The sequence below is a fragment of the Eretmochelys imbricata genome, chromosome 2 (genome assembly GCF_965152235.1).
Source record: "Eretmochelys imbricata isolate rEreImb1 chromosome 2, rEreImb1.hap1, whole genome shotgun sequence".
NCBI lineage: Eukaryota > Metazoa > Chordata > Testudines > Cheloniidae > Eretmochelys > Eretmochelys imbricata.
This window is the reverse complement of record NC_135573.1, coordinates 10,012,790-10,040,566: the sequence shown is the minus strand read 5'-3', so window position 1 is coordinate 10,040,566 and position 27,777 is coordinate 10,012,790. Positions and strand designations below refer to the sequence as shown.

General features: G+C 42.3%; 1 protein-coding gene across 3 annotated transcripts in view; it reads right to left on the bottom strand.

Moving 5' to 3' along the window:
• The window catches only part of PTK2 (protein tyrosine kinase 2), a 385,991-nt gene that overhangs the window by 151,495 nt on the left and 206,719 nt on the right, over positions 1-27,777 (bottom strand). For all 3 annotated transcript variants that reach the window (XM_077809747.1, XM_077809744.1, XM_077809746.1), the window contains 3 exons: positions 22,447-22,526; positions 20,966-21,028; positions 3,323-3,377 (listed from right to left, as the gene is read on the bottom strand). In XM_077809747.1, the coding sequence (XP_077665873.1) occupies positions 3,323-3,377; positions 20,966-21,028; positions 22,447-22,526 (198 nt within the window). The remainder of the gene's footprint in view (positions 1-3,322; positions 3,378-20,965; positions 21,029-22,446; positions 22,527-27,777) is intronic.

Sequence of the window (27,777 nt, the reverse complement as noted above, 5' to 3'; positions counted from 1 at the left end):
ACCTCCGCCCCATCCAACAGCCCCTGCTCCCTGACTGCCCCCCGGGACCTCCTGCCCCTTATCCAACCCCACCCCGCTCCCCAGCCCCTTACCATGCCACTCAGAGTGGCAGGACTGGCTTATTGGGAGGTAGGCAGGCACAAGCCGCACGGTGGCGTAGCTGTGGCAGAAGGGCCAGGGGCTAGCCTCCCTGGCCAGGAGCTCAAGGGCAGGGCAGGATGGTCCCAGCCTTAGTTTGCCCACCTCTGATCTAGACCATCCCTGATAGGTGTTTGTCTAACCTGCTCTTAAAAATCTCCAATGATTGAGATTTCACAACCTTCATAGGAAATATATACCAGTACTTAACCACCCTGAGTACTTAACCATCCTAATGTGCAACCTAAACTGCCCTTGCTGCAATTTAAGCCCATTGCTTCTTGTCCTATCCTCAGAGATTAAGGAGAACAATTTTTCTCCCTCCTCCTTGTAACAATCTTTTCTGTAAAGTTAAGTGTTCTCTTTAGATGCTTGCTATTCAAGACTAAATAGATCTTATTAGAGAGGATAAATATAAAATATTTCACTATTTTATTCATATATTATAATGATACACAGGAGAAGTGACACAGATACAGGTCCTTTAGTATTTTCATTATGATTCCTGATTCTGAGTTGTTCACGACAAACTGTCACGATTTGCATTCAGGTAGAATTTGGGATACACATCTTCTATAATTTTAAATAAGTTCAATTCATTTTTGAAGTTCTTCTCCCTGTTCTACTGTATTTTTTTAGACTTAAACTAAAATGAGAATTAAGCCCTTTAAGCATTCTCTTCTTTTTCATAATGGGTAAGAGTTATTAACTGAAAATAGTATATTGTACACATGAAAATACACCTTTCAACACCATACGAGTTGCCCTCCATTGCCATACTACAATTTAGTCTCTAAATGTATGCATATAAACTACTGAATATGAACAGTATACATAGTCATCCCATTCATTCCAAGACTCCTATAAAACAGTGTTGAGGATTGTAAATTACTTAGTGTCAATTGTCTTATCCTCGCTCCAATACCAGCATTAGAGCAAATCATGCAGAATTCCACTGACTTCATTGAGAGTGAGGCTTGAGTAAAGACTGAGGGCTCAGTCCAGCTTCACTGAAGTCAATGGGAATCTTTTCTTTGATTGCAATGGGAGTTGGACAGGGCCTTCAGCAAGGAGTACAGAATTTGGTTTATCAGGAGTACATGCTTTTGGTGACTTCTTAATCATGTCTCTTTCTCTTTTCCTCTCTCCAAATTTCCCCTTCTGCTTCAGAAGTTACATTCTAAGCAACATCACAACAGAGAGATTACTTTGGGAGCAGTCTCTAGCACTACTACATTGGGTAAGGAAGACAGAAGTGTAATCCTATTAGCTAAATATTAAATCTCTAAGGTCATGTGAATCACCTCCGCGATGAGCTCAAACTTCATCAGTTCACATATCTGCTATTTAACTACATTGCATTACATAGGGTGACCATTTTTAAAGGGACAGTCCGGGATTTAAGCCGTCCTGCAGGTGTCCCGATTTTTTCTTAAAAACAGACAAATTGTCCCATATTTTCTGTCTCCCCCCGCATCAGTACTGGCGGGTCCTGCTGCTGACTGGAACCCAGCTCACCAGCTGCCCGCCCACCAGCGGTAAGTGGAGGTTCAGTGTCCAACGATTGGGGTGGGTGTGCAAGGCTGGTGGCGGGGCGAAGATGCAGCGCATGGAGCCAGCCACTTCCTCTGCTGGTCCGCCAGTGCAGCCCCCGCTGCGTGCCGGCTTTCAGCCAGCAGGGCCCTGCCCCACTTCTGGCCGGCACTGTCTGTGCGCTGCAGCAGCCAATGAATGCAGGCAGGTGCCAGGTGGCGGATGGTTACATGTTGCTTCTGCTGCCACCCATTGGCCCTTTAGGTTCTCCCCTTCTCGCTGTCCTCTCCCTGCTTTGCCCCCCCGACCCACTGGTCCTCCATATTCTTCCTCCTCCTCCTCCCCCCCGCCCCCAGCGGACTGCGTCCCACTCCCAGCGCTGTGCGGAGAACCAGCCCCTGGTCAGAGCTCTCAGTTCACCAACAGCCTGGCTGGCAGCCTCTTTCCTTCCCCCATTGCCTCGGACTGGGCTGGTGCCCCGGGAAAGCCCAAGACCCTCCATCCTGTGGCGCTTGCCAGGAGGAGCTGAGCCCTGCATTTGCCAAAGCCCTGCACAGCACTGGCATGGAGAATCCTCTCCTCCCATCAGCTAAGTGGCGGCGGGGGGAGGGGGGGGGGGCTGTTCCATCCCCTAGGCATGTGAAGTCACCCCTCTGGCTGGGTTCGCTGAAGTCCCTGTAATCAGGTTCCCTGGGCTTTGGTGCACAATGCATCCTTAGGGCTTAACTCCTTCCTGCCCATGCTGTAGCCAGAGGCGGCTGGGTGACGTCCGTGGCCTGCAACGGCCTGGAGGAGTTAGCTGCCTTTCGGCACTGTGTGGCCAGGAAAGGACAAGTAGGAGGCGGGGAGAGAGAGAAGAGATGACTGTGCAAAGACACGGGCCAGGTCATCTCTTCCCCACCTCTTCCTCCCCTGTGGCTGGAAGCAGCTCCCATCCCTTCCCTCCCGCACAGTGCCAAAATGATGCTGCTGGCCACATTCTGGCATGAACCCTGGCAGAAATCGGGGGGGGGGAGAGGGGATGTGACCCTGTGTGCCCCCCTACGAGTTGCCTCAGGGAGATGTGGTGCCAGGGGAGGCGGATCCATCCTGGGGAGCCAGCCAAGCATGGAGGGTGGAGAGCCCTGGGAAGGGAGGGACATGTCAGTCAGTATGTATGGGAGTGTCTGTGGGGGGGCGGGGGGGAAGGGAGGTAGGGGTGTGTTTGTCACCCTCCCCCTGTGAACCCTAAAGCCTTAAAAATAAGAGGGTAAATAAAAAGAATCCAACTAGCAGTATTTCTTTTTAACAGGGGCTCGGCCAACTTGATGTTAATTTGATGTTTGTACTGCATTGTTCTGATCGATTGCCGTTGAACTCACTTGAATACGAGTAAGTTTACTAGGTGTCCCATATTCAGCGTAGGGAAATATGGTCGCCCTAGCATTACATGCTACCAATGTGCGAGAACACCAGTGATTAATACTTTTCTCATTGAGAGAAAAATGTTTCCATAGCAGCCCAGTTACTACTATAAAAGCAAAATCATCACCCAATTTTCAGGTCTCTGAAGCAGACTAATGGAATCCAAAGCCATTTTCATTTTCTCCAATATTTGAAAAATATGCTGTTCATGGATTTGAGGCTCATGATCAAGGGGAAGTATAATTACCTTTACAGAATCCAGCAAACTCTTCGGAAAAAATCTCTTTAAGCCAACGTCTTTCCTGAAATAAACAAACACACATATACTGTTGAGAAGAAATCTTATGAGATACCATGGTGATGGGGGTCTTTAGAAATGCATGCAAATATACTAGAGAGACAAGGTGGTTGAGGTAATTAATATCTCTTATTGGACCAATTTCTGCTGGTGAGAAAGACAAGCATTCAAGCTTTTACACAACTCTTCTTCAATTCACATCATCATATGGTTACAACAATACTGCATGCAAATATAATCCTCAGTAAAGTTCAATATTAGAATGCAAATTCAGTGTCATTAAAACGTTAACATTAGCCACTCCATAGCAATTGCTGTACTGTAAAATATTCTATTTTTAAATATAGAAAGATACCATCTTTATAATAGGCCCCTGGGATGGAGAGTGTATTGCGTTTAATGGTGTCCGCATGCAATCACAGAGAAGTGCTGCGAATGAATTGCTTGCAGTACATATTTTATTGTTTCAAGAAACACTAAAAACACACTCACTGCACAGTATACTGAGAAAGGACGGGCATGAAAACTGGAACACCCAATCATACTTTTGCACCTGCAACAGTCCTCTGACTTGTAGAATTTACCATAAATGAGGAGTTCGAAGGACCACTAAGTCTGTTACCAGACTGGATTTCTCCCTCTTATGGGCATCCAAATAAATTTGTATTGCTATGTTACTTCTAGCATTATAATTATTATAATTAAGTTCCTCGCATGGATTTCTACTATAATTTTTTTTCTTAAACTTAAAACTTTAGGATTAAAATATCTTCTTGGTTGAAACAAGATGTACCCAGTGTAAGCCTGACATGTTATCTATATCCCCAAAAACCTTTTTGACTTTGATTTAAGATTGCAAGACTACATATGCCACCAACACAAATTGTAAAAAAGCAATGAAATATGCACTGAATCATTCAACACTCAAGTGACAAGTTGCCCTCCTCAATCTCAACTACTTCCTTCCACCATACATAGCTACATTTCTAAGTGTCAGTGTTGGTACACAGGTGCAATTGCAAAACCATGTGATATATTTATCATACACCCTTGACCACCTCACCTATCCTCTGCCTTCTAATTATTTTCATAGAATTTATTTTAATGTCCCAATCCCCTAGGCATCATACAGCCACTAGTTTTTTTTTTCTTAACTAGTCTACATCTCTGAAAAATGTGACCATCCCACACTAATGCTAACAAAATGTTACCATCACACCCATACACTCCATATTTCAGACACACACGCACACCCTAGAAGTACACAGACAGAAAGGATCAAAAAACCCAAACATAAACGGTGGACTGTGACAGGGCAAGGCCAGATGACTATGGGAAAGTAGTGAGAAACAGGTATGTTAGCCCCAGGGTAAACAAATCCCTGTTAACATGGTAACCAAATGGCAGTTGCTCCAGGTTAATCAAGACACCTGGGGCCAATTAAGATCTTTCTAGAAAGCAGTGGAGACAGCTAGGTTGATTGGGACACCTGAAGCCAATCAAGGGCTTGCTGGAACTAGTTAAAAGCCTCCCAGTTAGTGGTACATGTCAGGAGCTGTAGGAGGAAGCCGCGTTGCTAGAGAAACTAGGCAGGACAAATCCTATCAGGCACATGGAAGGAGGCCCTGAAGTAAGGGTGAAGTAGATGTTGAGGAAGTGGGGGCTGCTGTGGGGAAGTGGCCCAGGGAATTGTACTCATCCTGTTTCAAAAAGTCAGCTACCAATAGCTGCTACTATTAGGGTCCCTGGGCTGGAGCCCGGAATAGAGTGTGGGCCCAGGCTCCCCACCACCACACTCTTCCCAGTTAATCACAGAGACTGTGAGACAACAGAGACTGTGTGAGGGAGGGTTGCTTCTTCCCACCTCCCTTGCTGACTTATGATGAAAATGGCTCAGTAGGCTGTGATCCTTGCCTCTAGAGAGAGAAGGGCTACGTGGAAGGTCACAGTGAGCCTCTGAGGCTAGCACAATCTGCCTGGAAGTGCGGGACCCACTGAGACAAGGCTGGAGATTTGTCACATGGACCCAATCTAAAAAGTTAGGATCCAGGTTCAGAATATCCCAGCCTCTGGGTGTTGATCTGGAATTTTAGTTTGGCTCAATGTCTAATTTGGATGACTATATAGTATTCAAAATAGTGCTTAGCCTGGCTTATAAATATACCCTCAACTTTGAATTCTGTTGCTTTTATGGAGTAGTTGGCTGCCCCTATTTTCTCCCTAGCAGCCAATTTCTAGAGCAGGTAAGACTGAAAGGGAAGAGCTGGAGAATTTCCAGAGGTGTGTCAGAGCACGAAGATACCATCATGCTGACGCATCTGAGCAGCATCTACCAGACTGTGTCAAACGCCACAATCTGCACGAACATAAGAAAACAAGGTTCAAAACTGGAAAAAAAATCTGTATTGAAAAAGGATTTCTGCCCTAATCTTCTCAATGGGTCATACAAACTATACTAAAAATAAAATAATAATAATAAAAAATTAAATTTGGGTGAGTTTGTGAACTCTTCATAGAAGGGACCATTACCTCTTCAATGAACATTAAGGAAAGCCTTCCATACTGACATATTCTGAACGGGAGGAGAAGATAGTAATGTACCTCAAACATGTACATCAGATATGGCCAAACTTACTGACCCTCTGAGCTGCATATGACAATCTTCAGATTTTCAAGAGTGGGGCCACCTGCCGGGGCTCGGGGCTTCTGCCCTGCAGAGAGGTGGGGAGCCTCGGGGCTTCTGACCTGCAAGGTCAGGATGGGCTTGGGGCTCCTGCCCCTTGGGGCACGCCTGCCAGGGCACGAGACTTCAGCCCTGCTTCTGCTGAAGTCGTCAGTCCCGGAAGGTGCCTCCCACAGGGCTGAAACCCCAAGACCCCCCTTCCTGCTGGGTAGAAGCTCCTAGCCCCACCACCCCACCGCAGGGCAGAAGACCCGAGCTCCCCAAAACAGTCTGGTAGGTGGAGAATGATGGGGGCTCCGAGAGCCATACTTTAACTGTTGGCCACCCCAATCTATATATTAAGATACCAGGATTGTCACGGTGTGTGTCATCCTGAAGCCTAGAATTTCTGTTGAGTCAGAGTGAAGCAAAGGAAGCAGTTACAAACATGGATGAAAGCTTTCTTCGTTAGAATAGCACCAGGTTCAATCATCACTGGGACTGCTGGTCTGATACAATCCCATTTTTAAATTCTAAGCCATTTTGACTTTACAAATTACACCTGTGCAGTATATGGCTACAGTAAAGCATGTATCTATGTCATAACAAGACTCCTAGACCTTAGATATCAGAGGTAACTCAATCACCACCTTACTCTGCAGCTAATTTGCATGCAAGTTTCATTTGTTGTCTGAGGGAGATTGCACAGATCTCCAGGCTACGTCAGAAAATTGCTGTTAGTCAACCTGTGAAGTATATACAACCAGCTGCCTTCCAATGGGCTAAGAGGGAAACAACATACACGGAACTGTAAGTCTTACTTATGGAATAAAAATAAAAAATGATCTTTTGAAGCACTTTCTCTGGGCACTCAGGATGTTATATAATAATTTCATAAAAGGCATTTAAAAACATTATAAATTGAAAGTAGCAGAATACTCATTCACAGCAGTGAACCCTGGAATCTGTGCAATGACACTAAGCTGGAAAAGATTATAAAATTTCATAAACATTAAGTACTTTGATGTATTTCATCTCAAATGCAAATTATGTGCAGTTTTATCATTCTATGTAGAATTAGATAAACCTGACACACCATTACAGTCTAAATAATATGCAAAGACATTTTGACAAGGAATACATTAATTAACATTAAACATTTTAGCGAGCAGAAGAATTCTGCAAAAATTAAGTTCTCTAAATTAATGCAGCGTTGCCACCATCTTAACACTATTACAGCACATGGTTCCCACATTCTGCTACAATAATTTGTTTCTAAACTGAATCACATAACAGCTTTTGGTTACAGATCTGAGTTTGCCGCAAACGCCACACAAATCACCACGCAGAATTTAACAAATAGCAACTCTTAGTCACATTTGCTAATACAACATATCCTATTTTTAAAATTAGATTGTAAATCAAATTTTCTTAATTTAGCAGAATTTAACATAAAAGTATACAGAGTTCCAGCAGCGGTCTGCGACTGCAATATGCAACACTTTTATAAACGAGAACAAATAAGCATTATAAATTGAAATGTACCCACAGCCATAACATAAAATACCATGTGCAAACTCCAGACGGCTGCATTTCATGGCTGTGGAGAAGAGAGATCAACCCACAATACCAGACTAAAACCTCACAGCCTTACTCTCATTGGCAGTTAGGAACAGTTAATAGCAGTTACTGGTTTATATTAGGGCTGTCAAGCAATTAAAAAAAATTAATTGCGATTAAACGTGCAATTAAAAAATTAATCATGACTAATAGCATGATTAATCGCACAGTTAAACAATAATAGAATACCATTTATTTTAATATTTTTTGATGTTTTCCTACATTTTCAAATATATTGATTTCAATTACAAGACAGAATACAAAGTGTACAGTGCTCACTATATATTTAACGATCTGGAAAAAGGGGTAAACAGTGAGGTGGAAAAATTTTCAGATGATACAAAACTACTCAAGATAGTGAAGTCCCAGACAGACTGCGAAGCTTCAGTCTTAGCTACAAAAGGATCTCACAAAACTGGGTGACTGGGCAACAAAATGGCAGATGAAATTTAATGTTGATAAATGCAAAGTAATGCCCATTGGAAAACATAATCCTAATCATATATACAATGATGGGGTCTAAATTAGCTGCTATTACTCAAGAAAGAGATCTTGGAGTCATTGTGAATAGTTCTCTGAAATCATCCACTCAATGTACAGCGGCAGTCAAAAAAGCGAAAAGAATGTTAGGAATCATCAAGGAAGGGATAGATAATAAAACAGAAAATATGTTGCCTCGATATAAATCCATGGTACACTCACATCTTGAATACTGCATGCAGATGTGGTTGCCCCATCTCAAAAAAAGATATATTGGAATTGGAAAAGGTACAGAAAAGGCAGAAAAAGTTATTAGGGGTATAGAATGGCTTCCGTATGAGGAGAGATTAATAAGACTGGGACTTTTCAGCTTGGAAAAGAGGCGACTAAGGGGGGATATGATAGAGGTCTATAAAATCATGACTGGTGTGGAGAAAGTAAATAAGGAAGTGTTCTTTACTCCTTCTCATAATACAAGAACGAGGGGCAACCAAATGAAATTAATAGGTAGCAGGTTTAAAACAAACACAAATAAGTATTTTTTCAAGCAATGCACTGTCAATCTCTTGAACTCCCTGCCAGAGGGTGTTGTGAAGGCCAATACTATGATGGGATTCAAAAGGGAGCTAGTTAGATTCATAGAAGATAGGTCCATCAACGGCTATTAGCCAGGATGGGCAGGAATGGTGTCCCTAACCTCTGTTTGCTAGAAGCTGTGATTGGGTGACAGGGCATGGATAACTTGATGATAACCTGTCTGTTCATTCCCTTTGGGGAACCTGCCACTGGCCACTGTCAGAGGACAGGATCCTGGGCTGGATGGACCTTTGGTCTGACCCAGTATGGCCATTCTTATGATCTTATTTATTTTTGATTACAAATACTTGTCCTGTAAAAAACAAAAGAAATGGTATTTTTCAATTCACCTCATACAAGTACAGCAGTACAATCTCTTTATCATGGAAGGTGAACTTACAAATGTAGAATAATGTATGAAAAAATAACTGTATTCAAAAATAAAACAATGTACATCTTGAGAGCCTACAAGTCTATGCAGTCCTCCTTTTTGTTCAGCCAGTCACTCAGACAAACAAGTTGTTTACATTTGCAGGAGATAATGCTGCCTGCTTCTTGTTTACAATGTCACCTGAAAGTGAGAACAGGCGTTCACATGGCACTGTTATAGCGGGTGTCGCAAGATTATGTGCCAGATGCACTAAAGATTCAGATGTCCCTTCAGGCTTCAACCACCATTCCAGAGGACATGCATCCAAGCTGATGACAGGTTCTGCTTGATAATGATCCAAAGCAGTACAGACCAACGCATGTTCACTTTCATCATCTGAGTCAGATGCCACCAGCAGAAGGCTGATTTTCTTTTTTGGTGGTTCGGGTTCTGTAGTTTCCATATCAGAGCGTTGCTCTTTTAAGACTTCTAAAAGCATGCTCCACACCTCGACCCTCTCAGATTTTGGAAGGCAATTCAGTTTCTTAAACCTTGGGTTGAGTGCTATAGCTATTTTTAGAAATCTTACATTGGTACCTTCTTTGCGTTTTGTCAAAGCTGCAGTGGAAGTGTTCTTAAAACGAACAACATGTGCTGGGTCATCATCCGAGACTGCTATAATATGAAATACATGGCAGAATTTGGATAAAACAGAGCAGGAGACACACTAGTCTCCCACAAGGAGTTCAGTCAAAATTTAATTAACGCATTATTTTTGTAACTAGCATCACCAGCATGGAAGCATGTCCTCTGGAATGGTAGCCGAAGCATGAAGGGGCATACAAATGTTTAGCATATCTGACACAAAAATACCTTGCAATGCCGGCTACAAAAGTGTCATTGCAACGCCTGTTCTCACTTTCAGGTGACACTGTAACTAAGAAGCTGGCAGCATTATCTCCCATAAATGTAAACAAACATGTCTGTCTTAGCAATTGGCTGAATTAGAAGTAGAACTGAATGGAATTGTAGGCTGTAAAGTTTTACATTGTTTTGTTTTGAGTGCAGTTATGTAACAAAAAAAAATCTACATTTGTAAGTTGCACTTTCACGATAAAGAGATTGCATTATGGTACTTGTATGAGATGAACTGAAATATACTATTTCTTTTATTTATCATTTTTACAGTGCAAATATTTGTAATAAAAATAATAATATAAAGTGAGCACTGTATACTTTGTATTGTGTTGTAATTTAGATGAATATATTTGAAAATGTAGAAAAACATCCAAAAACATTTAATAAATTTCAACTGGTATTCTATTGTTTAACAGTGTGATTAAAACTGTGATGAATTGTGATTAATTTTTTAATCGCAATTAATTTTTTTGAGTTAATCGCATGAGTTAACTGTGATTAATTGACACCCCTAGTTTATATGGTTATGCTAACAGCTTTATATTTACCATAATCCCACTCTACTACCAGTGGGAATGATTTGGATATAAACACTGCATTTTCTTTTCAGTGTAAACTTCATTAGGATTAACCCATCCAATACCAACTGCAGCGAGCTCTCTGGGTTTGCTACCATGGTGCTTATTAGTTGTAGAAAATATATCTTTTTCTTCTGTTAGTTTTGTATTTCTATTTTTTTCCTGAACACTTCAATAAAGAAGTTGATACAAAAAAAAGAAAAGTAATATTAGGACAGCATGAAGGGGGATGTGCTTCTTAAAGTTTTTTTTAATGCAGTAGGTGCAGATGCTTCTTTCTATCTCACAGTTTTGCGTCTGTGCAGCTTAATTCCTTCTCCTGGGTGTAGTAATGTATATTTGTTAGGACCAAGTCTCCCTTCATTGCGGTCCCTACTACAGGTCACTCTGAAGTTTGACTCTGTCTGCCTCTTTGGTCTACCTCCCTCCAGCTTTGGTTTCATTTGAAAATCTGATCAACAGCGAATTTACATTGAACACACCTGACAATGATAGGCAATAAGCAGCCATATCAGGTGCAGAGGGGTGTTTGTTTATGTTCAGTCAGTGAAAAAAGTCTTCATGTACTACAAGTGCCTGAGTAGCAAAAAACAACTCTGCTTGAAAAGCGACGTTCACTGCTGTGATAAAAAACAGTTCCATAGTCCACCTGGAAGGGATGGTCCATGAAGCACAGTTTGAGAATAAAACAACTACTAATCTTTCCGTAACTGTTGTTGTTCAAGATATGTTTCTCATATCCATTCCACATTAGGTGTGCATGTGGTGTGTGCACAGACACCGAGATTTTACCCTCAGTGGAGGCCGTTGGGCCAGCTCTAGCTCCGTCTGGGGCCACGTACTCATGCGCCAGTATACGGGCTGCAGCTGGCCCCTCACCCTCTCAGTTCCTGCTCACCAGCTAACTCCAACAGAGGAATGGCAGGGTGGGTTGTGGAATAGACATGAGCAACACATCTTGAACAACAACAGTTACAGGAAAGATAGTAACCGTTTTTTCTTCTTCGAGTGCTTGCTCACGTCCATTCCAAGTTAGGTGACTCACAAGCAGTACCTGAGGAGGTGGGCTCAGAGTTCATGGATATGTGGATTGTAACACTGCTCTGCCAAACTTGGCATCACCTTTTGCCTGCTGGGTGATGGCACAGTGGGAGGATAAAGTATTGTGACAAGGTCGGGCCAGATGGCTACAGGAGAGTAATAGAAGGCAGATATATTAGCCCCAGGTTAAGTAGGTCCCTTTTCCCTGGGTAAGGTAACAGGGAAGGTTCCAGAACCTTTGGGAGACAATTAAGACAGACAGGCTGATTAGAACATCTGCAGCCAATCAAGAAGCTGTTAGATTCAATTAAGGCAGGCTAATCAGGGCACCTGGGTTTAAAAAGGAGCTCACTTCAGTTTGTGGTGTGCATGTGAGGAGCTGGGAGCAAGAGGCACTAGAAGCTGAGAGTGAGAACGCGGACTGTTGGAGGACTGAGGAGTACAAGCATTATCAGACACAAGGACGAAGGTCCTATGGTGAGAATACAGGTGTTGGGAGGAGGCCATGGGGAAGTAGCCCAGGGAGTTGTAGCTGTCGCACAGCTGTTCCAGGAGGGACTCTAGACAGCTGCATTCCACAGGGCCCTTGCCTGGAACCCAGAGTAGAGGGTGGGCTCGGGTTCCCCCCAAACCTCCCAACTCCTGGTCAGACATAGGAAGAGTCGACCTGGACTGTGGGTTCAGCAAAACAGCCAAGCTGGGGGCTGCCATGAAGCTCCAAGGCGAGCAAATCCGCCAAAAAGCGCAAGACCCACCAAGGTAGAGGAGTAACTTTGTCACAGTATGTACTCATGACCAGGTCGCTGCCTTGCCAATGTTCTGAATAGGGACCTGGGACAGAAATGGCGCTGATGAAGCCTGAACTCTCGTTGAATGGGCTGTCAAGATGGCAGGAGGTAGGGTGCCCGATTGCTCATAGCACATACGAATTCAGGAAGTGATTCAGGATGAAATTCTCTGGGCTAAAACCGGTAGGGCTTTCTTCGTATCTGCTACTGCCACAAAGAGCTGTGTGGATTTATGGAACAGCTTGTTTTTTTCAGTGTAGAAAGCCAGGTCGCATCTAACATCCAGTGTGTGGAGACGCTGCTCCTCTGTTTTCTTGTTCAGTTTTGGGAAGAAAATGGGCAGGAAAATAGCCTGATTACTATGAAACTGCAAGATCACCTTTGGAAGGAACACTAGTTGGGGGTGGAGTCGAACCTTGTCCGTAAAGAATACCATATTATAGGGGTTCTGATGTAAATGCCCTGATTTCTGAGACCCTCCTGGCCGAGGTAATCACTACCAGGAAGGCGACCATCCAGGAGAGATACGACATAGGGCATGATGCCAGGGGCTCAAAAGAACCCATGAGTCTCGACAGGACTAGGTTTAGGTCCAATGGAGGGACAGGTTCGCAAATTTGAGGGTAAAGCCTCTTTAGACCCCAAGAAGGAAGCAAATGGACATTTCATGTGAGAAGATCGACCTATCATCCACTAGAGGGTGGAAGGCTGAGATTGCTGCTAGACGCACTTTGATCAATGAAGTGGCTAGGCCGTGTTGTTTCAGATAAAGCAGGTATTCCAGCACGGACTGGAGAGGTGACTGAGTTGGTGAGAAGCCTCTTTGGGAAGACCACACCGAGAAACGCTTCTACTTGGCTAGGTAAGTCGCTCTATTAAATGGTTTTCTATTAGCTAGCAAGACGTGGCAGTCTTGTTCTGAACGGGCCAACTCCACTAGGTTAAACCATGGAGCCTCTACATGGTCAGCTGGAGGGCCTTGAGGTTTGGGTGGAGCAAATGGCTGTCATCTGGTGAGATCAGGTCCAGGAGAGGCAGGAGTAGCAGTGGAATTGCTATTGACAGATCCAGTAGCGTGGCAAACCAGTATTGGTTTTGCAGGGGCTATAAGAATCACCTTTGCTTTGTCTCACTTACTTTTCAGAAGGACCTTGTGTACCAGAGAAATGGGGGGGAAATACATAGAACAGGAGCTTTGTTCATGGGAGTAGGAAGACATTTGACAGAGAGCCTGGGCTGTTCCCACGCAGTGAACAGAACTGCTGACATTTCCTGTTCTGCTTGGTTACAAACAAGTCTATATGGGGAAACTTCGACCTCTGTGGGATGGATCTGGTTATCGCTAGGTGAAGAGACCACTTCTGGTGAGAAGAAAAAGACCTGCCAGTGTTCCAGGCTCCTGGAAGGTGGGAAGCTTTGAGGTGAATGGAGTGCTTCAGCCAGAAGTCCCACAGGTGAATGGCCTCTTGACACAGGGTAGATGAGCGTGCTCCTCCTTGTCTGTAGATTAAACCATGGCTACCATGTTGTCCATGTGCCCTTGTACAACTTTGCCTGTGATCTGGGGTATGACTGGCACACTAAGCAGATTGCACGTAAACATCAGCAAGCTCATAGCAAAGAGAGCTCCTCCTGGGACCACAGGCACTGAGTCCTGACGTGCTTGAGGTGATCCCCCCCCAACTTAGATCGGATGCGTTCAAAATTAGGGATGCTGATGACTGAGGGGTGAGAAAGGGATTGCACGCATAAATCAAGGGAGGCGAGGACCAGGACAAGAACAGCGAGCACCGAGTTTAAGTGGTGACAGCTTGGTGAGCATACCGAGGCCAGCCAAGCTTGAAGGGGTCTGAGGTGCAGTCTTGCGTGCTGAACCACTAAGTGCAAATGGCCATGTGACCTAAAAGTGTGAGGAAAAAAATGGACTGTTGTTATGGGGTGAGCCTGGACCTTGGATATTAGAGCCAACATTGCCTGGAAGCAAGCCTCTGGCCCTGGCAGAATTGAGCACTGCACTGATAGATTCTGTCCTCTGGATGGAGATGAGAGTTGAATTTTGCTCATTTATCAATAGGCCCAGGGTACGGAAGGTAGTTTGGACCAGACTGATGCTGGCTTTGATCTGGGCTTGCACTGGCCCTTGATCAGCCAAGAGTCGAGATAAAGGTAGACTTGAATGCCTCCTTGCCTTCTTAGGAAAGCTGCCACCATTACCATCCATTTACTGAAAACCCGGGGGGGGGGTTGCCAACAGGCCAAAAGGGGAGGACAGTGAATTGGTAGCGGGTCTGGTTTACGATAAATCTGAGGAATCTTCTTTGGCCCTGGAAGATGGAGATGTGAAAATAGGCATCTTTTAAGTCAAGGGCGGCATGCCAGTCCCCTGTATCCAGGGAGGGAATAATGGAAGCCAGGGAGAGCACGTGGAACGTCAGCTTCTTGAGATAACCGTTGAGGTGACGCAGGTCTAGGATGAGTCAAAGACCCCAGTTGGCCTTCGGGATTAGGAAATAGCAGGAGTAAAATGCTTTCTTCTTCAAGTTCTGAGGCAACTCCTCTACAGCCCCTACCATCAGGAGGGTTTGCACCTTCTGGACTAGAAGTTGCTCAGAAGAAAGGATCCCTGAAGGGAGATGGGGGTGGGTGGGAGGGAGAGGTGGAAGAAAACTGAAGGACGCAACCTTCCTCCAACATGCTCAGCACCCAACAGTTGGATTTGATGAGGGACAGTGCTGGGCTGAAGTAGGACTGAAAACAAGGGGGGAGCAGGATCTGGTGGATATAATGCCCTCGGGAACCCCTTCAAAAATTCTGCTTTGGGCCTCCCGGACATTTGTGCATGCCTGGTAGCAAGGCTGAGGTGGAAGGGGGCAGTTGCCTGTGCTTATAACCCCTGCTCTGTTTTTTAAACAGGTCTTGGTGAGATGGTGGAGCAGAGAGACGGACAGGTTGCTGAGGTCTGAAATGCTTCCTTGAAGGTGCCAGGGAGTAGAGGCCCAGGGATCTGAGGGTAGCCCTGGAATCTTTCAGGCCATGGAGTTTTGTATCCGTCTGTTCAGAGACGAGTGAGATTCCCTGAAACAGAAGATTCTGAATGGACTGCTGAACCTCTGGTGGCAGCCAGGAGAGCTTCCCATGACCACAGCTAATGCCATTGTTCTGGCTGCCATGTCAGCTGTGTCTAGGGCTGCCTAGCTATGGTCTTTCCTTCCTCTATTAGAACAGAGAACTCTTGCCTGGATTCCTGGGGCACCGAGTCTTTAAACTTTGCCATGGAGTCCCAAACATTATAGTCATACCTTCCAAATAAAGCCTAGTGGTTGGAGATGTGGAACTGTAACCCACCAGTTGGCAGGAACATAGTATTTCTTCTCTGTTCTTTTTGAAGTGGGGGGCAGAGATGGGGACTGCCAGAGGGACCTGACTGGACACATAACGGCCTCATTGAGGGGTAGGGCCACCTTTGCTGGGGCCACCGCAGCCAAGATGTTGATCAGGCTGTGTGAGGACTCTAAGATTCAAAATCACCGTTTTCAATAGCTCCTGGTGAGCTCTAAAGTCGTCCTGTGGTGCCGAGCTGCTCGATTCTGACAGCTTCGTCTGAGGAGGCGGTGGCAGCCTGCACTGGCAGGGGACCTTCCTCCTCTGCATCTGCACTGACCACATCACACAGGCCTAAGTCCTGAGGGTCGGTAGTGGGCTTGGTACCAGAGTCCAGGTCGGGTGCCGGATGGTGTGGTGGTGATGCCCTTCTCTCAAACACCACCGAGTACAAACAGCTGGAAGGCAATCCTGCTACTGGGAAAAAATCCCATGGATTCCAAAATAGCCATTGGACCTGCACAGGCCACTGTTCTCTAGGCCAGGTGACCGGGGGGCACCCGCACTGGCATCTGGTGGGATGTATACTGGGTACTCGTAACGGCCCCTGGATTGGGTGCAGGACTCCACCTCCAACTACGAGTGTGCTTGGGGAGACCATGGGGGGGGCAGTACCCCCCGCTTCTGCCAGCTGGTCCTGAGGTCCAGTGATCAGTGCCAGAGTAGGGAAGTCTTTGCCAACATCAGCAGGGACAGTTGCCCTCTGGTTGGTACTGGAGGACCTGGTGCCAGACAGGAGCCTGGGGCTAGCTGCTCCCTTCTGCTCAATGAACTCACTGGTGCTGGAAGTTGTCCTGCTGGGATCAGGAGTACCGGGAGGATTATCAGGTCCCTAGCTGCTGCAAAGGCCTCCGGGATGGATAGCACCGAGATCTCACTGGCACCAAGATGTCCCCCTGCTAGTTTTCAATCAAGGTTATTAACCTAAATACTAATGCTTATACTTTCTAGTATGTCCAATAACTGACTTTGGAACATCTTATTGATGGTCATGCTGAAATATAAACAAACTGCACCCACTGCCTTTCCTTAGGTCTTTCTTGCTCACTTTCTCACAAATCTGTCAAATTTGCCTTTCACTCTTCCTGCCGAACCCCCAATAACTCATTTGTAGTCATTAATCTCACCATTTATCTTCCTTTTAAGAAAGTGACACTGTATTAGCCTTCCTCCAGGTCACCCATACAGTCACTTCCTTTATATTAACAAAATTCTAAAGTATTTTCTCTCTCTTAATATTTCCTATGGCATCTCTCTATTCCTTCCTCTTTGTATGTATCCTAAATGGGATTTCTCCTGATGATCACTGACCTTGAACTAACCCAACTGCCTCTTTGCTCTGCCCTGTTCTTTCCTTCACTTCCAACTTTCCACATGAAATGTTCTATTACTAGGGCTGTCAATTAATCGCAGTTAACTCACACGATTAACTCAAAACAGATTAACTCAATTAAAAACATTAATCGTGAGTAATCGCAGTTTTAATCACACTGTTAAACAATAATAGGAGATTTATAATAAAAGGATTTATCCACATCCTTCTTGTAGTGTGGGGCCCAAAACTGGACACAGGCCTCATCGGAGTACTGTGTCCAGTTTTGGGCCCCACACTACAAGAAGGATCTGGATAAATTGGAGAGAGGCCAGCGAAGGGCAACAAAAATGATTAGGGGTCTGGAACACATGACTTATGAGGAGAGTCTGAGGGAACTGGGATTGTTTAGTCTGCAGAAGAGAAGAATGAGGGGGGATTTGATAGCTGCTTTCAACTACTTGAGAGGTGGTTCCAGAGAGGATGGTTCTAGACTATTCTCAGTGGTAGAAAAGGACAGGACAAGGAGTAATGGTCTCAAGTTGCAGTGGGGGAGGTTTAGGTTGGATATTAGGAAAAACTTTTTCACTAGAAGGGTGGTGAAACGCTGGAATGCGTTACCTAGGGAGGTGGTAGAATCTCCTTACTTAGAAGTTTTTAAGGTCAGGCTTGACAAAGCTCTGGCTGGGATGATTTAATTGGGGATTGGTCCTGCTTTGAGCAGGGGGTTGGACTAGATGACCTCATGAGGTCCCTTCCAACCCTGATATTCTATGATTCTATGATTCTAATAGAATACGAATTTAAATTTATAAATATTTTTGGATATTTTTCTACATTTTCAAATATAATGATTTCAATTACAACACAAAATAAAAAGTGTACAGCGCTCATTTTATATGATTTTTCATTACAAATACTTTCACTGTATTTGTGTATTCACTGTGTAAAAAACAAACACAAACAGTATTTTTCAATTCATCTCAGACAAGTACTGTAGTGCAATCTCTTTATCATGAAAGTGCCACTTACAAATGTACTTTTTTGTTACATAACTGCACTCAAAAATAAAACAATGTAAAACTTCAGAGACTAAAAGTCCACTCAGTCCTACTTCTTGTGCAGCCAAACACTAAGACAAACAAATTTGTTCACATTTACGGGAAATAATAATGCCCGTTTCTTGTTTACAATGTCACCTGAAAGTAAGAACAGGCATTCACATGGCACTGTTGTAGCCAGTGTTGCAAGGTATTTACGTGCCAGATATGTTAAACATTTGTATGCCCTTCATGCTTCGACCACCACGCTAGAGGACATGCTTCCATGATGATGACACTTGTTACAAAAAATAATGCATTAATAAAATTTGTGATTGAACTCCTTGGGGGAGAATTGTATGCCTCCTGCTCCATGGTTTTATCCACATTCTGCCGTGTTTTGGCAGTCTTGGGCGATGACCCAGCAAATGTTTGATTTAAGAACACTTTCACTGAAGATTTGACAGACTCAAAAAGGTATGAGATGAGATGTCTAAAAATAGGCACAGCACTCGACCCAAAAGAATCTGAAGTGCCTTCCAAAATCTGAGAGGGACGAGGTGAGGAACATGCTTTCAGAAGTCTTAAAGGAGCAACACTAATACAGAAACTACAGAACCCAAACCACCAAAAAAGAAAATCCATCTTCTGCTGATGGCATCTGACAGATGATGAAAATGAACATGCATTAAACCGTACTATTTTGGATTGTTATCGAGCAGAATCTGTTATCAGCATGGAAGCATGTCCTCTGGAATAGTGGTCAAAGCATAAAGTGGCATACAAATGTTTAACGTATACGGCACATAAATACCTTGCAATGCCAGCTACAACAGTGGTATGAGAACGCCTGTTCTCACTTTCAGGTGACATTGTAAATAAGAAGCGGGCGGCATTATTTCCTGTAAACGTAAACAAACTATATTTGTAATCTGCACTTTCACGATTAAGAGATTGCACTACAGTACTTGTATGAGATAAATTGAAAAATACTGTTTCTTTTATCTTTTTTACAGTGCAAACATTTGTAATCAAAATAATAACAAAGTGAGCACTGTATACTCTGTATTCTGTGTTGTAATTGAAATCAATATATTTGAAAATGTAAAAAACAAAAATATTTAAATAAGTGGTATTCTATTATTAACAGTGTAATTAAAACTGATTAATCACAATTTTTTTTAATCTTGCAACTTTTTAAATCTTCCAATTAATCATGTTTAATTTTTAATCATTTGACAGCCCTAGATATTACATTTAATAAGTACATACTGCACACATACTACTGTTATATATTTTTTAAAGTATGTTTGATATGTATTAGTATAACATTTTCTACACAAAAAGAACAAAGTCCTTGAAAATAACGAGACACATATTTTAATAATAAATTATCATAATATTCAGGCAGAGCTGAGATTGGAACCCAGGAATTCTTGACTCCAAACTATGTGCTCAGTATAGTTGATCTCTGCCACTGCATTATTGGAACTAACGTCCTTGCAGTCTTGCTCACAGCATAGCCTGCTTTCCCTGGCATATGTGCTTTGAAAGAGGGTTACTTAACAGTGAGCATCTATTCTCATATCAATTGGATATAATTGCTGGAAGTAATTTTTTAACCTGTTTAAAAACGAGCAAACAAAAAAAGTATCTTTCCTCATGAGTCCTAAACAACAATTTCATTGCCCTTAAAAGAATCTTCTACCCTACCTTCAAATGATCCAGTACCAAACCTTAATCTGAATTAGCTCACTTTATTTTATTTTAAAATAAAAACCGGAAAGCTGAAACTTTTCTTGCTGCCCTGAGCTGTTAACCTAATTTTGTATTATGCCATACACCTTGTCTTCTCTATCCCACAAGGGTTTTAGCAGCAAAGCATAATAACTAGTTAGAGCATTTGTTGATACATTATTCCACTGAAGCTAATGAAAACACAATTGACCTTTAACAGGGTTGTAACAAACATTAATTGTCTCCTTTGGAATTGAATGCAAAGCTTCTCAGGTTTCAGAGTAGCAGCCGTGTTAGTCTGTATCCGCAAAAAGAAAAGGAGTACTTGTGGCACCTTAGAGACTAACAAATTTATTAGAGCGAAAGCTTATGCTCTAATAAATTTGTTAGTCTCTAAGGTGCCACATGTACTCCTTTTCTTTTTGCAAAGCTTCTCAAGCACTCTGTTCAAATTTGGATTAAAGCCATCTCCTATACAGCATGATTAAGTCAACAAATTAGATTTGCTACCAGGATGCTTCTTGGATGTTTTAAGTTTTGGAATATGTGGAGGACACACTATATGTTTATAGACTGCAAGATCATAACAACACACTTAGCAGAAGTCAAGGTAAAATAAAACCTCAGATTTTAAATTTCAAGTAGCTGGTAAGTAATTAAAGAACTCTGTGTAAATTAGTCCTGTGACTGATTAATTGTACACGGAAAATCCATTTTTGTACAAAGCATTGTTAAATTTGTAGGACTAGACTAGCTTATCCCACGAGCACTAACAGAATACAGATGACTCAAACCAATGGTACTGCATATCAGCAAGTTTAAACTGTTAACAACCCAATTTGTCTTAGTCATACAGTGGTAAATGAGCTCTCACCACCTCTATAGATTGAAAGGTCTGAAATTTATCAGGTTTTAAGATTTCACACTTTATTTTAGATAAAATGTTATGTTAATGTTAGATAAAAATAACAGTCCTACTGTCGTGACCTTGCTACGAAAAATGGCAGCAGTGCTGCGTTCTCACTAAACTGGTCTTCATGTTCCTGTACAAGCAACAGCCCAAGCCTCAAACTGAAATGCAATACTTACTCTAAAACTTCATAGTTGGACTTCTTTTCTAGTGCATTGCCCCTCATCTCCCAGTAGGATCTCCTAAAGTCAGGGAAAAAATATTTGCAAGCAATAATTATTGGATGAACCAGCTTAAACCTACAATAAGTGCATTCAGAGCTTTCAGAGACCTACCACTAAAAGCCATTTGCCGACTGACTTCAAATATGAGTTCACTGACATACTATTACACTACTACAACCGAGTAGACTTTAGTTGATTAAAGTATTTTTCATGCACAAGACATCCCAGAATGATATACTAATAACATAATACTAGTAGCACCATGATGAGTATGAAGACAAATCAGACAGACACAATGTGCTTGGCAAAAATATCGGAGAGTGGAATCTGTCTGAGAGAAAAGTGCCCAGGATAGTGGGTTGTTATATCCGTTAAATTTTCTAAAAAAAGGTTAATAGAATTTTCACTTCTTCCAAGACTGCCACGAAGAAAACACTCCAAGCCCTTACCCACAATACCCAAGTGCCACAGTCCTAATCCTGTTTTATCTCTGAAAATTACTGTTCAACCTGCACTTTTTTCCTTTGCTCTATATCACTTGATTTGCCATTCATTTCTTAATGATCTTGTTACTGTCCTAGTCTTGCTCTGCAAGACAATAGCAGAACTAAAGTAATTATCTCAGCCCTCAGATTCTTCATAAAATACGGTGATCAGATGTCCTGTTTTTATAGGGACAGTCCCGTTTTTTGGGACTTTTTTTCCCCAATATAGGCGCCTATTACCCCCCACCCCCGTCCCATTTTTTCCACAGTTGCTATCTGGTCACCCTACCATAAAATAGCGAAAATACATTTCAAAAGGTTTAAAGGGGTGACTCTTTCAAGATTCTCAATGTGGTAAACATACACTGAGTATCTCAGGTCTTTATGTTTATCAGTTTGAAATGGAAAAGCTACGCAAAATATCAGTGCAGCTCACAAGATCAGTTCATTTGCCCTTTCAGAAACTTTGTTCTGAAAAAACATTTTGCATTCTTTAAATTAGCATGTTAAAAATCTTCAACACCAAGTTGAGAAAGAAAAAGCGGCAGTGTTTTATTTTTAATTAAATTCTTCATCTGTATTATTAATAGAAGAATGAAGACATGACACTATCTGTTAGCAAATGCACTTCAGACTTATTTTCTTTTGAATATTCCAGTTTAGTCTTTAGGCCTTCGAACTGTTTAGTTGCTAATATGCACCAAATAAAATCAATATAAAAAGATAGTTAATTGATCTGTAAAATTAATCTGTAATTTACAAACCATTAGGAATTAGTTACAATATATTCTGATCATTTTTTCTTTGAAATGATAAATTAGTTTTCATAATTCCTAACAATATTTTACTAATTTATAGAGGTAAGAGAATCAGGAAAAATGAGAATTAAAAACATCTTCAAAATTAATGTATACAGTATATCAGAAACAAAATATGCAGTTTTCAACTTACCGGATTTCAAGGCAACCTAGCTTCAAAGCAATTTCCTGGTCCACTTGATCTGCTATTTCTAACATATAATCATTTTTCACCTACGGTAAAATAAGTAGTTTTGTGTCATAGAAGGATAATGTCAATGCTACTTAAAGTTGCTTCATTTGTCCATCATATTAACTATACACTTGAATATTGTTCAAGCAACTTTGGATATGTGTACCTTAGGTGTAAATAATTTCAGGGGGTATCAGCCTATCATAGCGTATAAACAAAGAAAAACCTATTATGTTTCTCATCTGCATATATGGCTGAATGCCTGTAGGCAATCTCTTTCAACAGCAATTTTGATGCAATTTGCCACATCTCTGTCTCTGTTACTTACATTAGACTTTACTAATTTGAATCTAAATAGTCACAGGGAGCCTGGATGTCATAGCTGTGACATTTGCACTCACAATTAATGTGACTTGCATGTTCAATTGTGATACATATGCATGCCTTGTAATTTTGCATGTGTAATTACAGTAACTATGCATATACACTAGACACATATGCCTGCTTATTATGGGCAATAAACATGTAGAGAGTTGTGAAAATTTGACCCACAACATCAATGTAAAGAAGCATTTGAAATAATAAGTAGAGTCAGTATGTGATCATAATACACTCAGCACACCTTCAGCCAAGTCTAATTTTTAAAGAATGCCTTTTATACTGGAATATACCAACTATATACAAACACCATTCACACAAACAAATACACATTTTCCACAGAAAAGAACAGAACACAAAAAATTACTGCCCAAGATTTGTGTGTGTAACTGATGTTTTGGCTTATTCCAGTGTGAAAGGTATTCTTTAGAGAGACACATTTTAAATAAAAGTGAATATGAACTTTTATTTTCACAGCTTATTGTGTTTAATCTTGTAATGCGTTCAGAATCCTATTACTGTGATGCCGTGGTCTGTTGACATGCAAAAACTGTCATCTCACAAAATCAGTACCCACTGCAGATCAAACATGAAGACACTATGCAGTGTGAGGAGCCAAACCTTTCAAAAAGAACTGGGTAGTCACAAGGTATGGTGAGAAAAAAAGTACTTGAAAATTGTACTATGAAATTCTCTTTTTAAAAAATTCCAACAAGGAAAGAAGCAGCAACTTCATCACTGAAAGCAGCTCTGGAAAAACAGACATCTTTATGGACTTTGTAAGATGAGAATGTGAATTACTGTGATAGTTTCAGCAATGTCAGAGAAAAGCCTTTTAGGTCTGGACTGCTCAATATTTTGACAAAACAAAAAACTCTTAATCCTTCTCAGTATAACGCTAACAAATACTAACCACATAATATCAGGAAGAGATTTTAACGTCAAAAGTGTAAATAGCTGTGTTACCCTGAAGGATGATTTGTCAATATAAACTTATTTATTTACTTGTGCGTGCACACACAATGAATTATAGCACAAACTGAGATGTTTATATGAAGAATGAATTATTAATTTTAGAATTGATAGTGCTTTACATCTTCAAAATGCTTACATTTTTGAGAGACAAAATCTTAGATTTGTAGAAAAATGTGAAGGCTATCGAGTTCTTCTGAACTATAATTTGTAAAAGTTTACCTGATTCCTGTAAAGAAATATGGACTTAAAAGTTATCTGGTCATTACAAAGGTTGTAAAAATGATACCATCTTTCAATGATGCATTTCCCAGGAAGTCAGAATTTAATATGCTATTAATTAAAAAGCTCAAGAAAATCCATTAAGCTACTGTAAAACACATCATATTGCTTTAACCAGATAAACATGTATTGCTCTAAGTGAAGAATATCCCATCTTTTACATGCTGATGTTTCAATACAAAAATAATCATACATGAGTCAAAGATAATTGTCTGTTACAGTATTTTCTTCAAGATTAAATACTGTAATTTAACTCATTTGAAGATGACAAATGGTGAAACTCATGAAGTTTGACATTCTACTCTTCTGTGAAAGCACATATCAGCTGAAGCAACATTATAAAATTAACATAATCTATACATTTGCCATAATTATACAATTATGTTTCCTTTTAAATACTTTATGGAATTCTCTCTCACTGTTTTATCCCCTTACTCAAAGCTACCAACTGTCTGTCACATCACTGATGTAATACAAGTTCTCTTCTGCAGTATGAAGTGGTGACATATTTGTACATATCATTAAGGTGTGGCAGATGTATTATTCCATTCATTTGCATGATAAAACTATTAATGTAACTGGGAAGCAGATTTCCCACAAAGAGGACTTCAACATCATGGACGTAATTATGAGAAAGAGAGCTCCTTAGCGGTTGAACCTTAAGAAATACTTATGTATAATTTTTGTTTGATTAAAAAGCACCCATTCAAAATTTATCAGTGGCTGAAGTTCAACCTTAACAAGACAGAGTATGCTGGTAGGTAAAGAAAAATACTATAAAGAGATTGCTGCAACAGGGCGTTCTCCGCCAGCCAGAGACATAGAATCATAGAATATCTGGGTTCGCAGGGACCTCAGGAGGTCATCTAGTCTAACCCCTTGCTCAAAGCAGGACCGATCCCCAATTAAATCATCCCAGCCAGGGCTTTGTCAAGCCTGACCTTAAAAACTTCTAGGGAAGGAGATTCCACGACCTCCCTAGGTAACGCATTCCAGTGTTTCACCACCTTCCTCGTGAAAAAGTTTTTCCTAATATCCAACCTAAATCTCCCCCACTGCAACTTGAGACCATTACTCCTTGTTCTGTCATCTGCTACCACTGAGAACGGTCTAGAGCCATCCTCTTTGGAACCCCCTTTCAGGTAGTTGAAAGCAGCTATCAAATCCCCCCTCATTCTTGTCTTCTGAAGACTAAACATCCCCAGTTCCCTCAGCCTCTCCTCATAATTCATGTGTTTCAGTCCCCTAATCATTTTTGTTGCCCTCCGCTGGACTCTTTCCAATTTTTCCACATCCTTCTTGTAGTGTGGGGCCCAAAACCGGACACAGTACTCCAGATGAGGCCTCACCAATATCGAATAGAGGGAAACGATCACATCCCTCGATCTGCTGGCAATGCCCCTACTTATACATCCCAAAATGTCATTGGCCTTCTTGGCAACAAGGGCACACTGTTGACTCATATCCAACTTCTCGTCCACTGTAACCCCTAGGTCCTTTTCTGCAGAACTGCTGCCTAGCCATTCGGTCCCTAGTCTGTAGCGGTGCATTGGATTCTTCCGTCCTAAGTGCAGGACTGCACTTGTCGTTGTTGCACCTCATCAGATTTCTTTTGGCCCAATCCTCCAATTTGTCTAGGGCCCTCTGTATCCTATCCCTACCCTCCAGCGTATCTACCACTCCTCCCAGTTTAGTGTCCTCTGCAAACTTGCTGAGGGTGCAATCCACACCATCCTCCAGATCATTTATGAAGATATTGAACAAAAACGGCCCCAGGACCGACCCCTGGGGCACTCCACTTGATACCGGCTGCCAACTAGACATGGAGCCATTGATCACTACCCGTTGAACCCGACAATCTAGCCAGCTTTCTATCCACCTTATAGTCCATTCATCCAGCCCATACTACTTTAACTTGCTGACAAGAATACTATGGGAGACCGTGTCAAAACCTTTGCTAAAGTCAAGGAACAACATGTCCACCGCTTTCCCTTCATCCACAGAGCCAGTTATCTCGTCATAGAAGGCAATTAGATTAGTCAGGCATGACTTGCCCTTGGTGAATCCATGCTGACTGTTCCTGATCACTTTCCTTTCATCTAAGTGCTTCAGAATTGATTCCTTGAGGACCTGCTCCATGATTTTTCCAGGGACTGAGGTGAGGCTGACATACTCATGAATTACACTGTCTGAGTTCTGGGGTGCTTCTCATCTCAGTATCAGAAAGTTCTCACATAGCTGCATTCTGAGGAAACTTGACTGACCACCTCAGACAGGCTAAGTGTTATCCTCAGCAGGGACAGGATGCATAGACTTTGATAGAGCACTGTCAGCTTATGTGGAGACTGTGGCACTGCAATTTGTTTAGGCTTGAAAGCATCAGCCCTGAAGATTTTGCAACTCCTGCTAAATGCAGCCACATGACTTCTCAGCAACACTGGTTACAAAACAGCACAATTGTGCTCCCCTCACCTCACTGGCCGGCCCTCTGTAGAGCTCTGTGTCAAGTTTTGAAGTCTTGATCCTTGTTCAAGCCTCTAAGTCTGGGTCCAGATTAACTATAAAACTCCCTCACCTACCCTTAACAGCTCCAAAACAATGAAGGAAAAATGAAGCTGTCTACACCAAGAGACAAACGTGTGTACAGGAGACACTTTCCTCAGGTGAGTGGTGGGAGTGAGGCTAGGGTTACCATATTTCAGGTTCACAGAAAAGAGGACACTGCCAGGGTGGGGGAGGAGGAGTTGGAGGGGGGACACAATTCTGCTGGAGGGGGTACCCTGTGGTGGGGGTACTCACTGGTCGCTCCCTGTTACGGTGGCAGGCGTAAGCCCAGGATGCAGTGACAGCTGTTAGTCAGTACCTCTCTGCAGGACCCCCGCGCCCCAGGGCTGGGAACTGGTGCCTGGGTGGACAGGATCGGTAGCTGTGGCTGCAGGGGAATTGACTGATCAGCTGTGGAGGCAGGGGAGGGACCAGTCAGGAAGTGGACCAATCAGGGCTCTTTCTGAGCTGTAATGTCTGCTCTTCAAAAATCCCGGACATTTCCTGTTATTTGAAAAATCTGTCAGGACAGAGGACGGAGTCTCAACAAAAGAGGCAATGTCCCGTTAAATCCGGACATATGGTAACCTCTAGGTTGGGCCTGGACTGTGGAATTCTCTCTCTCAGGAAATTCAAACAATAAACTTCACTATTTTCCAGTTCAAATGTGGCTCGTTCCTTCAATCTTGCTTTTCTACTAAGCAACATGGAGCACGTTAGCTTTCAAATAGATAAGCGCACACATACACACACACACCTTCTACCTCTTTACTCTCTGGGGAGGAATGGAGAAGAAAACCGCACAACAGGTGCTAGTTTCACAGGCTGTGTATACACTAAGCATTTCCTGAAATTTTTCACACCACTGTAGTCCCACTGGCAGTAGCAGTGGTGGGTGGAAAAGACAGCTCTTGGAGTTAAACACTGTGTCATTTAGAACTGCTCACAGCTAGTCTATGACATGGTGGTAATACACTGGCTGGCGGCCCTTTGTCTACACTAACACTTCCACTTTTTTTTTTTTTTTTTTTTTTTTTTTTTACTACAGGTGGAGCTGCTCCTGTATTAGCAGTGGTAGGATATTTTTCAGAAAGAAAGCCTAGCATAGATAAGGCC